At 37.2% G+C, this 18,528-nt stretch overlaps 1 protein-coding gene across 3 annotated transcripts in view; it reads left to right on the top strand.

The window, feature by feature from the left end:
• The window catches only part of LOC149827987 (Transducin/WD40 repeat-like superfamily protein), a 103,866-nt gene that overhangs the window by 13,337 nt on the left and 72,001 nt on the right, over nt 1–18,528 (top strand). For all 3 annotated transcript variants that reach the window (XR_016435004.1, XM_090019783.1, XM_090019782.1), the window contains 2 exons: nt 16,701–16,827; nt 17,110–17,150. Coding sequence is in view for 2 of the 3 variants with exons in the window: in XM_090019783.1 (XP_089875909.1) it covers nt 16,701–16,827; nt 17,110–17,150 (168 nt within the window). In the remaining variant the exon portion in view is untranslated. The remainder of the gene's footprint in view (nt 1–16,700; nt 16,828–17,109; nt 17,151–18,528) is intronic.

The following is an 18,528-nucleotide window of genomic DNA, read 5'->3' on the forward strand; positions in this document are numbered from 1 at the left end:
AGGCTTGAGTCAAGCCCAAACTGCTCATTTTCTAAAAGTATATATATATATATATTTACTTCATTTTCTAAGCTTTTGTTGTAGACAAAGGTTGGCATCTTCTATAAGAGTCGCCACCATCAACCACATTCTCTAGAAATCTTAGGTGTAATATATGTGCTCCTAACGAGCCTGCCCAAACTCAGTCAAACAGATTAGCCAACTTTGGGGATAAGGGTTGTTAAATATAATGAGTTCTAAACCTAGCTTATTTATGACTCAATGTAAGTTTTATGAGCCTTTGCATGAGGTCTTAAGAAGCTGGACTGATGAGTGATGGGCATGGACGCATGGTTTGTTTACTGGCCCTCTTTATCATAAACACTTTTTTCACACTTTCTGTTTACTATATGCATATATATATCATATATATTTATACGAGTACGCATTTAACTCAAGGACGCGGTTTCGCGATCCTTGTCCTTTACTTTGCCGTTGCGCATCGCGCACAGGTTTTGTGTTGCACTCCTGTTACAGTTCCTTTACTTTGCCGTTGCGCATCGTGCAAAGGTTCTGCGTTGCACTCCTGCTTACAGTTTTTACTTGCCGTTGCGCGTTGTGCGAGGGTTTGCGTTGCACTTCTGCTTACCGCCTTTACTTTGCCGTTGCGCCTAGGCTCTTGCTTTTGCATATGTGTTGGTATTGCCTTGCTTTTGCAGATGACGTGCATGTTCTTGTTCTTTGCGTATGCCTTAAAGGCATCCTCATGGAGGATGCAAGAGACATCTATCACTCACTCTTGCGACAAGAGTTCAGTTGGGAGCTGGCGATACACCTCCGTTTAAGGAGAGTGATACCTCGCAAGGATCCTGGCTCTTCGTGTGCGCAGTCCTGCAGAGTCGACTTGAGATTTTAGGGAGCAGCGCAAAGGCATCAAAGACTGCTCCAAATCGAAGCATTTGGAAGGATGTGATTGACTGGTTCTGCTCGACTTTTTGGTATATCTCGGGTGATCCCAAATTGGGGGTTCGAGCGAACTTCTTAGCGGGTATTCTGTTGAGAAACCCGTATCCCGTCTATCGAGGCTGACATCGAGTCATGCGAGACATGTAGATACTCCGATAGCGGATGTGATTCGAGATAATCATATGCATAATGTTGGCACAAGGTACTGCTGTTTCAAAAGATAAAGTAAAGTTGATAAACTTTACATCTTTGTGAAACACTCATGTTGAGGCTTCTATTGAGGAGCTATACCCCCTTCATCCTAGAGTACTTGTAGTCGTGCAGGACACGTCTAGTACTGTGATGATCAGATGAGACGGTCGTGCGACCTCGAACAGTGCTAAATGCACAATGCTGTAATCACATAAATGGCCTCACATTCGCCTTCACAGGCAAGATGCTCGAGTGGTTTAAAGACCACAGCATAGAATGGGTCGTTAGTTAAGCAACCCCTAACGCACCCATTCGCTTCTGGTTGTCTGTCAAGGGAGAGGACAGATCGGTACAAAAACTCCAATGGACATGTTATTAACAACCACCCCACGGGCAAAGATCCGGCCTCCCCAGTCATTGGAGTTAGAGGATAGGGGCTACACAAGTTAGCTCAACACTTCTGCAGAAGTTGGATGCATCCGTGGTACTGCTTTTCAGCCTCTAGGGAATCCTCTCTCGGCTAAAGCCGTCCCCTTTGGAGCAGACTCAACAAGCTATTCGGGTTATTGAAAATACATAGAATAACAGACGCCCGAACTAGTCTCAGTTGTTTCTACGTTTTGCCTGCGCGTACCCGCATGCCAGTAATTATCGAAACATAAGGTCTGTTCACACTGGTCATGGGTCGTGAGATTCGCTTGCACTATGGATTCGCTTGCACTACAGATTCGCTTGCACTACAGATTCGCTTGCTTGCTCGGTAGTTCAGTATGCTACTCGTCGAGCTGTGCACACCTGTCAAGGCGTTACTCTAGTTGATTAAACTGCTTACACAGTTCTTTGCGGAGTAATAAGGAGCTTCTCATACTAGTTAAATGCTTATAATAATAGCATTATGCCAGTTGCTACATATTAGCATGTGACTTGCTTTACCCCTTGGTCGAACAGTTTGGTGCTTATTGTAGCGTAACACTTGTTGGCTTGCATCTCTTATGATTGATGTGATTGCATACAGCTCGTAATCTACGAACTGGTGGCAACTAGGATTGATGTGGCCGCTTGTCTTATAAGCTGCTTACATATTGTGATATAACTGTTGCCGTATGATTGCTTATGAATGACTTGTGATGCAATGATTTATGACTTACGATTAATTTAATTACTTGTTGATGGACTGAGCCATTTTATGGTAATTATATGTTTTACGAGCATTGTTATGAGTGCTTGTCTTATTCAGTTGTTTTGTTGGGCTGACGGGTAGAGTTAGTTATCCTTCGCCTATAGAATCAACTGAATTGCCATATCTGCGCGTTCTCATGTGTTTTTACACATGCTTTGAGGGCCTATTTGAGGATTACAATATTCCTTGTGGCAATAACACGATGCGTAGGATTATATGCTTCTATGTGAAGTGATACGATGCATATTGCTGATATGCATGCTTGTGCCCATATTGTGGCTACTGACCCCGAGGCGGTCAATGGTTCAGAGCAGTCGATTAATGATGCATGTATCACTGAGTAGGGCGTCTGTCGAGGACCTGATCTCCAAACGATTATCAGCGAGGGTGTGTATGATCAAGACCAGACACCCGACTAGAGTGGTAGATTCTCTGTGAGGATGTACACTGTCCACGAACTGGTAGCCGCAAAGACGGTGAACTCCTGTGAGGAAGTGTATGGTCCAAGACCAGGTATACCATCTAGGGCGGAATTCCTTGTGAGGTTATACATTTCCCAGACCAGGTGATCCAACATTGATCTTGTTGTTTGTATTAGTGGCTATCGACCCTGAGAACGGTCATTTGTGTTGATGCGTGTATCACACTGATTTTCATTGGATATGACATTTGTTGGGGACCTGCTTCCCAAAGGTTTCACTGTGGAGGTATGTATGATCAAGATCAGGTGACCCGGTTAGAGCGGTAGAATCTCTGTGAGGACGTACACTGTCCACGAACGGGTAACCGCGAAGTCGGTGAACTCCCGTGAGGAAGTGTATGGTCTAAGATCAGATATACCCTCTAGAGCGGTAATTCTTTGTCCGGTCGTATATCTCTCGGACCGAGCGATCCGACGTGGATCTTGTGTTTTTGCTTACCATAAAAAGTTATGGTGAGCTGTGACGATCTTCTGAGATTGTTTGTGATAGCCAACTATGAATTCATAGTTTCGGCTTTATGTTTTAGCATGATTACATGCAGGATTCATATGTGAGAATCAGATCATTATCGATTTGAGTTAGTGATTATGTTTTGGACCTTCTACGGAAGGGTGAGCTTTTCTGAGAAAGTATGACGCCTTAGTGAGTCATAACAGGTGGCAGTTGACCGCGTAAGGTTTTGAGATATGAGAATAAATTAAGGTTGTTCAGGACAAAGCGTTTGTTAGAAGTAGTGAGTGACAAACGATGTCCTGATGGTGATTAGATGCAGAGACCTCGTTCTAGGAACGAGGACAAGCTTGTTGCATAGTAGTTCACAGCTTACGATTAAATGGATCGTATGCTGCGTTGGTCAGTTGCACTGCTTACCTGCTTTGAATTGCTTACTTGCTTTGAACAACTTACTGTTTGCATTACTTACGCATTTGCATTGCTTACGCGCTTGTACTGCTTATTCGCTTGTACTACTTACGCGTTTGCACTATTCACCTGCTTGCATTGCTTACCTGTTTAACTGCATATCTGCTTTAAACTGCGTAACCTACTGAATTAAATGTACTTAATTCAGGTTCTTGTAGTCTCTCTTGTGCACCTACTAGTTTTTCGCGAAACTAACCCATTCTATGGGTATAGATGATGATTAGGTACACTACGGGCGATGGCGCGATTGCAAGATGACTTCTAGACTTTTTCTTCCTGCTCTTAGCTCGCGTTCTGGATGCTTGGGTTTGTATCGGATTTCCCTTAGGATATCCGAATCTTGTGAATTTTGGTTCTTTTAGCTAACGTGCCCAAAGTGTTCAGCTTGCCTTATGATTTATCAAAAGAAAAATCTTCCGCTGATTTCATAAACAAACTCTGAAGGAAAGAGATATTTCTAGTCTCTTGCCTGTTTTTCTGGAAAGGTTCGCAAGTTTGAAATTTGGGGCGTTACACATATGTTGGCTCAGTTTAAACAAAATTTATTTACAGCAGTGACCCTTACAGGAAATCATTTTTTTTTCTTGCCCAAACATCTTCCTTGAACACACCGGGCGATTCTTGGGTTAGTCCAAGAATAATCTGATGAAACCCAAAAAGAAAAATCAATTTCACCACCAACAACCACCACCACCAACAACAACAACAACAAACAAACAACAAACAACAAACAACAAACAACAACAAACAACAACAAAAAACAACAAACAACAACAAACAACAACAAACAACAAACAACAACAAAGAACAAACAACAAACAACAAACAACAAACAACAAACAACAAACAACAACAACAACAACAACAACAAACTTCATCCCAAAACAATTGGGGTCGGCGATATGAACCAAAAAAGAAAATCATTCTGGGTCTTCCACATGAATCCTTCTCCTCCAATCATTTCTATCCAATGCCATGTCCTCGGTGAGGTTCAAAGCATTCATATCCTTTCCTATCACCTCCATCCATGTCTTCCTGGGCCTACCCCGACCTCTTTTAATTAATATATTTTCCCATTTCTCCATCCTTCTAACTGGAGCATCATTAGGTCTACGCCGAATATGTCCAAACCACCGTAAACGATTCTGTCTCATCTTATTTTCAATGGGTGCAACGCCTACCTTCTTACGTATCTCCTCGTTCCGAATCTTATCTTTTATTGTATTTCCACACATCCATCTCAGCATACGCATCTCAGCTACACTCATTTTTTGAATATGATGCCTCTTGGTAGCCCAACATGTCTCTGACTGAACCCATAAAATCGATTCTTGGGTTCAGTACAAGAAATCTGATCACAAACCCTCAATGAAATATATGCATGCATAAATAAATATTTTACACGCTCTTTTAACAAAAGATCAATGCATGAGCACTAAAAACAAATGAACAAAATCTGAAGTATCGACCCATGCACATAATCTATTCGTGCTATTGAAATCCAAAACATAGAAAAAAAATGTATAAGGCAGACCCTATATTTTATTTTCTTAAACTCTATGTCCGATTCGATCCATGCTCAGTCCCTTTTCCGATTGGTTTAAGAGAAGAATCCGTACCTTGCAAATTCACAAAAAATATAGAAGAGACACTGTTGAAGAATGAGGAACGATGAAGGCGAACACGCTAGCCTGCAGCCCTCACGCTTCTCTGTTTCACAATTCAACCTTCTTTTTCTCTAAGTCGATATTGAGAGAGAGAGGGAAAACCCCTTTTTATAAACAAAATAGGACTCCTATTGAGGGGACATCCCTTATTTTTGAAATAGAAAGTCTTTTATTTCCTTATGTACATAGAAGTCTCTCATAAACCAGTTTTAAAAATTAATTTACCTTTTCATAAATGGATCATGGATCTTGGCAACGGGTCCAAGATCGATATCAAGTTTCACTTTAACGTCAACCACTATATATTACAGTATACATGTAATATCGCACATTTTTTCATGATTTTTAAATTCAAAAAATATAATTTTTAATTATATCGATAGAAAATCATGGGAAAATATATCATTTTATAGGTGATGTCAACTGGGTCTGGGCATGGCCCAGAGCCCACTGACAAGACCTGGCTAAGCCAATTATGATTTGAGGAATTTTTTGTTTTTAACCTTTAAATTTGAGCAAAAATCAAGCAAAATTTAGGTTAAATTCAGCCGAAATTCGGAGGCGAAAATTAGGTATGTACACCGTTAGATGCGCCTCGAAATACTGATCGTGTTGGTGGCTTGTTTTTCCGAATTTGGATTAGGGTTGGCCCGAAAATCACATTTTTGAATATTTTTGGCTTTTTCCTGATTGGATCAGATTGAATCCGTTTCCGTTTGATCTAAGTTAATATGAATTTGGACTCAGTCTAGGATCCATATTGACCAGGATCTGGTCAAGGTAGGATCCATATGGATTTGGATATAGATTTGAATCTTAAATTTAGATCTGGATTCAAAATTCATACATGACCAATTTAAAACTTTAAAATCAATTTAAAATGGATAAGGTAGAGTTCTACTTGGGGTAGAACTCTACTCTATGGAGTCTTATAGAGGGGGCGACACCTTTTGAAATATTCTTAGAATATTATATTAAATAAAATAAAATAATTAAATAAATTCTATATTATCTAGAAGATAATGTAGAGTTCTACATGAAGTAGAACTCTACTTAAGCCTTCTCTAGAGGCGATGTCACCTTCTAGATTTAGTTAAATTAAAAAATAATACTAAAAACAAAATATTAAAGAACCAATATAAAAAGGGGTTAGTCTCCCCCTCTCTCTAGAAAATCATGTTCTAGAGAGAGAGAGAGTTAGAGAGAGAGTGAGGAGAAAAAAAGGGAAGAAGCCCCAAAATCGTGTGGGAAGAGAGAAAAGAAAGAAAGGAAAAAAAGATAGGGAAGAAAGAAAAGAAGAGAGCAAGAAAAATATATTTTCTTCACATATCCATCAATTTTTTCGGTATTTTTCTACGCTATGATCAAGGTACGAGTTTCTCTCTAAGTTCTTACGGGAAGAAATACATATAAACTAATTTATGTACAAGTATTAGATGGAAAAAGGGAAATCTGGTTCAAAGAGGATATATATGTTCATAAAGTGACGATTTTATATTGTTCGTGAGTTTGTCGATTTTATATAGACAATGGCATATGTATTTTTCACATAGATGTCGATTTTCCTATTTCTTGTGTTTGAAAATACATGTTGTTGATTTTCTTTTAATGGTTTTTCATGCTATATATATATGTATATGCATATATTTAGTCCTATCGACCTTTGATCATATTGCTAAACATGTTTTGCAGTGTTAAATTTGTTTGTTTATTCATGCTGCTAAAAATATTTTGTTATTTCAAAATCTACAGAATTTGATTTGTGTGCAAATTTGATCAGACTTGCCGACCCGTATTGGGCGCAAATCTGATCAGACTTGCCAACCCTTATTGGGTGCAAATCTGATCAGACTTGCAGTGTTTTGCATGTGAGCAAATTTGATCAGACTTGTCGACCCTTATTGGGTGCAAATCTGATCAGATTTGCAGCGTTTCGCATGAGTGCACATCTGATCAGACTTGCCGACCCTTATTGGGTGCAAATCTGATCAGACTTGCAGTGTTTCGAGCATGTGCAAATCTGATTAGACTTGTCGACCCTTATACGGGTGCGAACCTGATCAGACTTGCAATGTTTTGGCATGTGTAAATCTGATCAGACTTGCAGAATTTTATCCATGTGCAAGTCTAATCAGATCTGCATAGTTATTTTGGTATGCAAATTTGATCAGACTTGTCGATTTCTGTGTGTGTGCAATTTGATCAGACTTGCCAAATTTTGTGCATGTAAATCTTATTAGACTTGCTGATTTTTATTGATATGCAAATCAGATCTGCCCAGTGTTTTGATATGCAAATTTGATATGGTTTGCTGACTTCTATTAGTAAACAAATTTGATCAGACTTGCCAAGTTTCACTTATGTGCAAATCTGATCAGACTTGCCGACTTTCATAATAGTCCAACTTGAACCTGATCAGGTTTTTTCGAGTTTCATATTATGTGAATCTGATCAGAATGACTAAGTTTAGTGAGTATGTAAATTTGACCAGATTTGCTGAGATTCGTATGTAAATCTGAACAGATTTGCCATGTACAGGTTCACATTCATTTTTGGCTACAGGCTTATGTATTTGATTACATATTTGATTAGTTATGCATGCTCATGCAGTCGAATATCATGTAATAATTGTGTATATCATACTCATGAATCTGAAATTTATTTGATGTTTGCATAAATATGATCATATGCATGTTTGAATGTTTTGCATGAAAATTGATCATGTTAATGTGTTCTGCGAGCATCGATTGACATGCGTATTCGTTTGGTTTCATGTGCATTCATTTGTGTGTTTGAATGTACATTGTGGATATGTTTTGAAACAATGAGTGTGTTGCCTGTTCACTGAAATTTTGCAAAGATGCATAAATCACTTTTGAGATGTGTTGGTGGTCAGATGTGAACCACTGTAGGCCGTGTAGGCTAGGAGCATGTGTTACTCTAATTATTGATTTTATTTATGCATTGTAAAATTTATTTATGGAAAGTTAATGGTTTTCCAAAATTAATTGTACTGTTAAAATTATGCGGGCTAGAGCCTGAATTTGGTTTTACATGTTGATTTGCAAAACGGTTCTTCTGTAAAGAACTTGAAATCATTTAAAAATGTAAAAAAGACCAAACCGTGTAATTAATCTTTTCCTTGTTGTCCCTTCCACAGTGTGAGTATCTTGGATGGCGGTCTTGAGGGACCATGAGGATACTAAAACTCCTTGTGCGATTGTGCTCCTGAACCCGATATGGTGGTTTACCTCCTGGCCATAGTTTTAGGAAGATTTAGACACTTTGCCTGGGGTTGATGCTGTTGACTCTACTGTAATTATTTGGTATACCAAGAAAGTGACATCATTGAATGTAGATTTTCATGATGTCCCAGCATTATATGTTGATTTCTAATGTTTTAATGGATAACGTTGATTCCTGATATCGGTCGATGAATGAGTGTTGAACCCAGTAAAAAAATATAAATTGTGTTATGCTATAACTGAGAACCTAACTTGGATTTTGAGAATTTGTGTCCGTTTTGAGTATCCGCATGTTTTAGGAAAAGTGAAAATTAAACTTGTGTGCATTTAATAGGGACATACATGCAAAAACAACTCTGATAAATAACTTAATAAGTTATTCATGCATGAACATTGAATAATGCATATTTACTATTCAACATTAGTTCATGCATTCAAGCTTATTCTGTTTCGCATGATATTTGTTACAACATGATATCTTGTTTAAATGCTTGAATGGTAAATGGATTGTGATGTTGTTGTGATATTCCTCTGAAATTTATGCATGAATTTTGTTTATGCTATTTTCTTTACTGTTTGGATTTTTAGCAGAATTTGTACAAAGGACTTTGGTTCATACCCGTTTTCATAAAACTGTTTTACATGTTCGGATGCTCAGTAATGTCTTGTCTTGCCGGTTGGAGATTGCGAGCCTTGTGTGACTGGTTTTTGGTTCTTTGACAGAGTGGCTCATTTATAATATAGATGATTTTTGGTCTTATTATATTTTGACATTATTTATTGAATTAATAAAGTTTGATTTATTCTTCATTTGATTCAATGCACAGTTTAGGTTGTGGTTTAGTATATTAAATCTGTGAAGCTCCGGAGCCTTGGGTTAGTTTTCGCCATTGTTTTTAAAAAAAATATTTTCACTATTTTGACGAGGGTCAGTTGGGGTTGTTACAATGCATATATTATATATATTATATTAATTCCAGACATCTAAAATAAAATTATTTAAATAATAAATTATATTCATTAACTCTAAAAATAGATGAAAAATTGCGGGATATTACAAATTGAGTCTCAAACTTCTTGTCTGTTAAAAGATAATTTGTATTTATGTATTAATTAAAGCATATTTGTGTTCATATGTATAGTCACTTTAGTATTATGTTATATTGTGTGCTTTATGCACTTGATGGTAGGTTTGAGTTGTCTCACATGTAGTATCCTAGGACATGGGGATTTCTTTGTGTTGTATCATATATTCGTATGTAATGTGCTAGGATGGTTGGGGTCTTCTTATATAATATGCACTTAGGGAGGTAGCCTAGGTTCTTTCTGCTTATTTTTTCCTTTTTATGTTTGCTTTGTAGCTTGAATAAGCTAGCTGTTAGATTCCAACAACCATTTCAAACATGTATTCTCTAATGCATATTTTGTGCATTATTTGAAATTAATAAAATAAATATTTTTCACTTTATGAGTGTGCTTTGTGCTCGTAGTGGCTTTATGTGTTCTCATCAAGAGGAAATTGTGTTTGTGAGCCCTTTTTAGGCTATTGGGATTATCCTATTTCATTGTCATTGTATCCTTCAACACAATGGTTTAGCAGGGGTAAACCCAGCACTTGCTAGAGGACACTCGTGCCTTGTTGTTTCATATGAATGTTCCAAAATCATGTTGACCAGCGGTTGTGCTTTCTGTTGCATATCCTATCAATCATATGCCCACAAACATCCTTGAAGAAGTCTTCAGTAAAGGTCTTAAATCCCAAGCCCCTGTCTTTCCTATTACTCCCAAAGCGTTTGGGTGTATGCATGCTATGTTCGTGTTCTTGCCAATCGTGGATACTTTGATGTGCTATTTTACACATGCAAATTGGGCATAATCAATTGATGATAGGAAATTACTTCAAATTTATGCACCTTTGTGGGAGGCAACCTCATATCTTTGAAGAATGAGAAGCATGATGTTGTATCAAGGCCGAGTGCCAAATATGAATATAGAGCAATGACACTTGGAGCTTGTGCCTATGGTTTATGGAGACACTTCGAGAATTGGGACTTGATGTGGTGTTATTTATATAGCAAATGATTAGGTTAATCATGAGTGCACCAAGCACGTTGGTATTGATCTTCATTTTATTCATGAGAAGGTTGAGAAGAAAATCTTCAGTGGTAGTAGACACTTATATGATCTTGTGACAAGTTGGGAATGATAGATGTCTTCTGTCCCAACATGAGGGGGAGTGTTATGCAATAGAAGTTTATTTTTATCATTCTTTATGTCCTCTATGTTTGTCTGCTGATGTACATAGACAGTATATACACTCTAAAGAAGGCACTTGTAATGACCCCAACTCGTACCCATGAAAAAGTGACAATTTTTTTTTAACAAGTGCGGAAAAATTCCTAAAGACCCGGGGCCTTTACAGTTTAAACACAACCACCACAACAAGGGATCTTATACTCATCTTTCATACCAAACCAAACCAAACTTTATTTATTCAAATGCATAGAGTCTAAGACATAAGCAAAAAGAAGAACCACGCTTTCCAAAAGAATCTGTCAAGCAGTCATGTAGTCTTTTCGTATCTCCTCTCAAAGCAAGTTGCCTTACTGGGCATCTGAGGCTGCGAAAAACACAAAAGTAGGGATGTCAGAATCCAAAGAATCTTGCGTACGAATCCCTCTAATAAAATAAATAAGTAAAAAAACATAAATAAGATTCATGCAATATTTTAGAAGGATGCAATTATGACAAATTCATAACTCAATTAACTATTCATGCAATAAGGAACAATTATTAAGCAAAAGAGAACAATTTAATAAACAACATGGACCACAAGTTAAGCAACAAAGATATTTAATATGCATTAGGGAATAAACATCATGCATTCACCAATACATCACAATTAAGGGAACAAGTAAATATGCATGATATAATGCTTAGCAGGAATATGCATGATTTCAGTGCACATGCATGAATAAATTATTATCTTTAATTAGAGTTTTCTTTTCATATGTATGTCCTTATTAAATGCACATAATTTAATTTTCTCTTTTTAATTACCGTTGCTCGCGAAATACTTCAAATGGATAAAATCTTCGAGGTTAAGTTAGGTTCCCAGGGTAGCTTAACACAATTTGTATTTTATTGTTGGGTTTCAAACTTAACCCTCGACCGAAACAACCTTCGAAACATTAGACCACCCATCTAATGTCGGGGACACCAGGGACCGCCCATCAACAAGTGTCACTTTCTACAACAATAATATCACATTTGATTTTTGCAATGCATAGAACAACTAAAACAAAGAACAATACATGCTCGATGCTCACTCAGCCCGAGATGATTCAATTTGATTATCGATGCATTCATAAGTAAAAATCATCAATCACATGCCACTATGCATTCCTTTCACATGCTTTTTCAATGTACATTCATTTACGCCAACTTAATGATGTGCATGAAACAATACTATTCATATGCATGCGCATGAGTTCACACATATCCAGGTTAAATGTATGCTTTCATTAATGAATCATTTTAACCAAACATGTGAAAACTCATGCAATTATTTACATGCAAAGCCTATCAATTGCACATGAAAAACAATCATGCATTAATACTCTGAACACACATACCATAATAAGTCCATTTTCATGAGTAAGAATCTGAAAATATTTATGCCAAACTGCATATGCCCTTTTTCAGGTTCACATAAGCATATTATATGAGCACAACCAAGAAATTTGCCATAATACTTTGATTAAGCATAACATACTAAGTGCAAACATGCGAAAATTTCATTATTTTGCATGCATCAAACCAAGTCCATCATCATTAGAGAAAATCTGAAAAATCCGTACATCAACTGAATTTCTGGCCAAGTTCAAATGAAATTTGGTCAAGTACCAAATCTGGAATTTATTTGAGCAAAATCTAATCATGAAAACAACCTCCGATGTAGGGACTGAAATCTGTACATTTAAACAATGGAGGTTAACTTACACAATATATATATATATATATATATATATATATATATATATATATATATATATATATATTGAAAAAAATCAACTGCACCTAGCTGCCCAGCTGAGCCCACTCGTCTGGGCCTACAAGGCCCGACAGGCCTGGTAAACAGTTTTTTTTTTATTGCAGTTTGATGGTAGAGTTAAGGATTGGTGGTGATTCTTACCCTACAGCTTTTATTGCAGAAGATAATTAATGCCATGAGAAGTAGTTTTTTTTTTTAATCTTATACTACTAGAGAGAAAGGCAAGTATGCCAAGGTTAATTATGAAAAAAGGTTTCGTAGGGGTTTCACTTTCTGAGGTCATTATTTGAGAAAGTTGGAGGATTCTCTCTCTCTCTCTCTCTCTGTTTAGAGGCCTTGAAGGTGATAGAAATGACTTCCATTGTATCATGCAGGTGTAAATTTTTTTACAGGTTTCCTGACCTTTTTATTTCTTTGCTGCTTTCTTTATTGGTTTTTGGCGACCATCAGTTTCAATTTTATACTTGATCTAATCAAGCGGTGCAACAGTTTGGGGTTTTGCACTTGATTTAATCAAAGGGTACTTTGATGCATATATGAACAATTCTTCATGACCAAATTGGTGGTTTGTTAAGTACGCAATGGGGGTATCCTAATTGGCAGAGTAGTATTACTGCTACAATCCACCTAAACTCAGTCTCTTGTCGCTTCAATATTACTAATTGCATAATCGCATTAAGTCTTTTCTCTATTCTTCGTGAGCCCAGAAGGTGCACAAGTTTTGACCATATATTTCAGGCAAGCCGCCAGGTATGTATAAAAAGTATTATGTATGGTAACGTTGAGTAGCAGCATATGTCTTTCCCCTCCTTAGCAACCTTTGGATTCCCATTTGATATCGCCAGTTTCTAGTCAAATGAATGGCTGTCTTGAACTCTAAGATATGCTGAATTAATAACAGGGGCATTTTAGTGCTTTTGGTTCTTGTTTTTAAGTCAGCTTGGTTTGTTACTTTAACTTTTAAGCATGTTGTCCAGGTCTGGCCCGGTCTGGCCAGACAACCCACTGAGTCTGCTAAAAAAAAAATCTTTAAAACACTCCTTTTTTTTTCTATAAAATGGTCCAGTACCCAGCCGACCCAGTCGTCTGGGCCTGGCAGGGTACCACACAGCCCAGGCGGGGCCTGTGCACCACCTGCCAGGGCCTGGCAGTCAGCCAAGTGCCACCCGGCTGGCTGCCAGCCAGCCCAAACCACAAGAACAATTAGGTTTTTTTTTTGAAACATATCCTGGCAGCTGCCCTTCACAGGCGGCACCTGTGCAGGTCTGCCATGCCATAACAGGCCAGCCGAGCACCCTCGGCCGGGTTGTCGGTGAGCCCACTAACGCTAAAAAGAAAAATCAAACACATATGGATTGTCGATGAGCTCCCACTGCAGAAATTTTAATATGAGCTTGCATGCATACATGGATTAGAATCCTAAGCATGCATTCATATAAGCATAAACCTTTTAACACGTCATATGCATCAAATATGCAGGCATGAGCATACTAACAGCTCCAAACATATTCAAATTCACCATTATACAAATTTTTAAAGACGAATGCTTGAATATGAATTATTTTATCATACACTTACATCCATCTAACAGTCCATCATATGGACCATCCATGAAAAATCGATAATATCACAATGTAAACACATACCAAACTGTTTTTACCATCAAATAAATTATGTTTTAGCATAAAAATAGACAGTTACAGTATTTTATTTTTGAAAAGATAAAAAAATCAAAAACACATCCATGGAAGATGATCCATGAATCCTCCTCCATGTACTTTAGAGTAAACATCCATATTTACTCTTTTTCCATGGATTTTTTCAAAAACATTGCATGAAAATTGAATTCATGCTCTTTTTCTCATTTGAAACAAGAGAAAGACCCGTACCTTGACCGTGAATCGAAAAGAAACGTGGATTTGATGGTAAAAACAACGGATAATTGAAGAAGGAAGCCTTCTTCTTCTTCTTCCTCTCTTTTTTCTCTCATTTTCTCTCTTTCTCTTTTTCCTTCTCTTTCTCTTTTTTTCTTTCCTTTTTTGATCTATTTATAGGGCTCTAGGTGGGCTGGAGAAGAGAGTGCAGCCCCAGTTAGAACTCTCTTCTCTCTTAGAGTTTCGAAAATTTCGAAACTCTTAAGTTTGACTTTTTCAAAGTTTTATTTTTTTTGAACCTCCATGCTTCTCCAACCATCTTAGATGTTTCTAGGTGTGTTTAAGGGATCTACTAAGAGTCCTAAACACTCTAAAAAATAAATCTCGGAATTAATTAAATTTATTTATTTATTTATTATTTATTAATAAATAAATACCTAGAGGCTTCCAAAAATTATATTATTGAACTATAACACTTCTAAAGTGATTTTATATGGGTTTAATGACTCTACTTAGAGTCTTAAACAATTGTCAAATTAAATTTTCGGAATTAAATTAATTAATTAATTAATGTTAAATATTAAATAAATTTTCAGAAGCTTACAAAAATTACCAAATTAACTTTGGGAGGCTACTTAACATTAATTAACTCCAATTTAAAGGTTTCTAATGAATTTAAAGTTGAAAAAAATCGTTGGGCATGAATTTAGATCTGGATCCAAATCCAAGATCCAAATCCATTTCCAAAATCCAAATGGGTCTTGAGCGGGATCAAATCTAGATTAATATGGGTCCTGGACATAGTCCAAATCCATATTAATTTGTATCAAATCCATCAGATCCGGTTCGATCCAAATTCGAACCGACAAACTATTCAATTTTTGAAAAATTGGATTTTCAGGTCAACCGTAGCTCGAATCAAAGAAAATAAAATATTGTTACACTCAGAATTTTGAGACGCATCCAATGATATATAACTCGAATTTTGCTTTCGAAATTCGCCCGAAAATAACCCAAATTTTGCTCTAATTTAAAGGTAAAAAATAAAACTTTTTTTCACGTTTCGATTGGCTCGTCTAGGCCTCGACAATGAGACCTGGGCCAAGCCCAGACTCCAAAGCATCGGCCTAAAATTGAGAATCAAACATTTTTTCTTCTATACTTAGCCAAATTTTCGAAAATCTCAAGTTTAGCTAAGTGTGAAAATACGTGATATTACAGTACTTTTGTCTTTATACCCATCCATGGAGTTAATAAAAAAAGGACCCAAGCCGTGAGCACCAATCCTCTTTTGCTCTCTCTTTCCTTTTTCCTCTTTTCTCCTTCTTTCTTGTCTCATCTCTTCTTCTCTCTCTTTTGTTCTTTTATTTCTTATGAGAGTATATGAAAATACTAAAAATGTAGTTGCAAGGTGTATAACAAGTACTATATAAGGCTGCTGAGTTTTCTACTCTATTTCCCCTGTTTTGTGTGTGTGTGTGCGTGCGTGCCTGGATGTGCATGTGGGTGCGTGCATATTGTATGTGTGCACTTGTGTGCATGTGTAGGTGTGTTCACATGTGTGTGCGTGTCCATGTGTAGATGCACATGCTTGTGTGCATGAAAACCATGACATAATGGGGCACTAACTAGCTAATCCCATGTATTTGGCGTTTTTCAAGAACATGACATAATAGGATACTGATTACTGACTAATCCCATCTTGCAGGCATTTTCAGGATCTGTGCTTTTTGGTGTATGCTCTACAGCAATGCCATCTGTACAAAGTAACCAAAAGGATAGTTTAATTTATGTACTTAACTCAGTTGTGATACAAGGTTTTATCTTATCATTCAGATAACAATGTAACAAATGGTGTTCATACTCATAGGTAGTGAAGATCGTTAATTGTTAAACTAAGTAATTAAGAGATCTCTGTTACATTAAGATCAAAGGAACATAAACGTGCAACGGTATTTTCCGGATGGCAACTGACATAATGACTAGAGAAAAATTATAAGATTTGATGCATAAAGCTTATGGGATATATATGATGGGAGCTGCATGAAATGTAGTTTCTCATTATTTTCATGATATATGTTTATTCATGCTTAACTGTTGTGGAAAATGTTTCTATAAGCATGGGAAATATCATGTGCAGAGGATGGAGGCAGTTTTGCAATCATAAGCCACGGACTGTCAGGTTTACCCATGACATTGGAACCCCAGGAGCAGATGTTAGATATGGATTTGAGCTACCTCAGTTCTCTGCTGCAAGTATTCCTAAGGTATGGGAGAATACGACCATTTTCTTTTCTTGGATATTTAAGGAGAAATTTAGTTGCGAAAAGGGGCATCATTGTACAGAATTCATGGTATTTGGTGCCATTCCTGCTGATACCATAACAATCTCTTGTAGTTTGTCCTTTTGTTTCTTTCATAGACGTGGTAATCTATTTCTCTTTTATTATGAACAAATAGCAAATATCTCAGGTTGCTATATCTTGTGCAAGTCTACATATGCGTATACGCCTTGGACCATGTATTGACATCTGCTTCTTCTTGTGCAGGCAGAGAGTGGACCTAGTGGAAATAAACCCACAAAAGCATGGTATTGCTAATTTTTCTTCTGTAGATAAGACAGTTTTATGTCAGTTAAGCTTCATTTACTTTATCGAGGGTGGATACCAACCAGCCTTAGCACGAAAATGAGTGGGCAGGCATTATCTTTTCTGCTATTTCGGGGTGGATTGCTGTAAATTTAGAATTATTTGTGAAGAACCATTAAGAAACTATGGTTGAATACCTTAGACAAAACTTCATTTAACTGGTATGATTTTGGGTGGGCTGGCTCAGTGAGTTTGGATGCCCAGCTTGGGCTTTGCTGAAATACAGACTAGCTTTCGGCTAAATATCTGGACATGTAGTTCTGTCAGTTTACTGTATCCTCACTCAGGAATGTTTCTCAAATGGCCAGTATGTGTTGTGTAGGAGTCACCACCAAACCTCTTCTGGTTGTGTAATTCTTTCAGCAGATTTTGGACTTGTCTGGCCGCAGATACCAGTACAGTTGCAAATGAATCTTGCATTTGGAAGCTGATATTGGATTGACAAGCATTTGTAAAGACAAAAATGAAAGGGTGCATGCAAATGGTGGCTATTCTCAGCTTGGTAGTTCTCATGATTTAGGAGAAATGACCGTTTATTCAATTGGAATAGCTCAACTTCAGCATTCGTTCACTTCCATATCCAATTTTACATTGTTGCGTATGCAAAAGTGAAACACCCTGTTTTGGATATTTCATGGATTGGATCTTGTAGGATTAGTTGATATCATTCTCTTGGTGTTTCTGATTATATCTGATCTGACAGCTAATAACACTATCTTATCACAAAATTAATTTTGCATTTTTCAAACAAGATTTCAGGACCGATCCCCTTATTTTTTGGCACAAATAAGCCTGATATGAATACAGGTTCGGATCAGGTCTGGTCTGATCTTAGTTGTCAAAAGCAGCACCTTGGCTCTGCCTAGGGGGGTTAGCTGCGGGGCCACCTGCCAAGGCTTATGGGTCTTGACAGTAGGGCCTATTTTCCCACCTAGGCAGTGGGGACATGGTTGTCTTTTTTTTCTTCTTCCTCCCTATTCAACCCCTTTCTTTTTTTTTCTTGCCTTTTCTTATTCTTATTTCTTTCCCTTTTTCCTTTCTTCTTTCCTTTTTTTTACTTCTCCTTTTCTTCTTCCTCCTTTTCTTGCCCCTCTACCTACTTCTCTTTTTCTTCTTCTTCCTCTGCTTCTTTTTCTTGTTCTTCCTTTTCTCCTTATTTTTCTTTTGTTCTTCTCCTTTTCTTCTTCTTCCTCCTCCCGACCCTTTACTCTCTTCTTTTTTTTTACCTCTTCCTTTTTCCCCCTGTTTTTCTTTTTTCCTTCTGTTTAATTTATGGTCTTCACATGCGTTTGTGATTTCCAGGTATATGTGTGTGTGCAA

Source organism: Nuphar pumila, chromosome 10 (genome assembly GCF_984573655.1).
Source record: "Nuphar pumila chromosome 10, dmNupPumi1.hap1.1, whole genome shotgun sequence".
Lineage (NCBI taxonomy): Eukaryota > Viridiplantae > Streptophyta > Magnoliopsida > Nymphaeales > Nymphaeaceae > Nuphar > Nuphar pumila.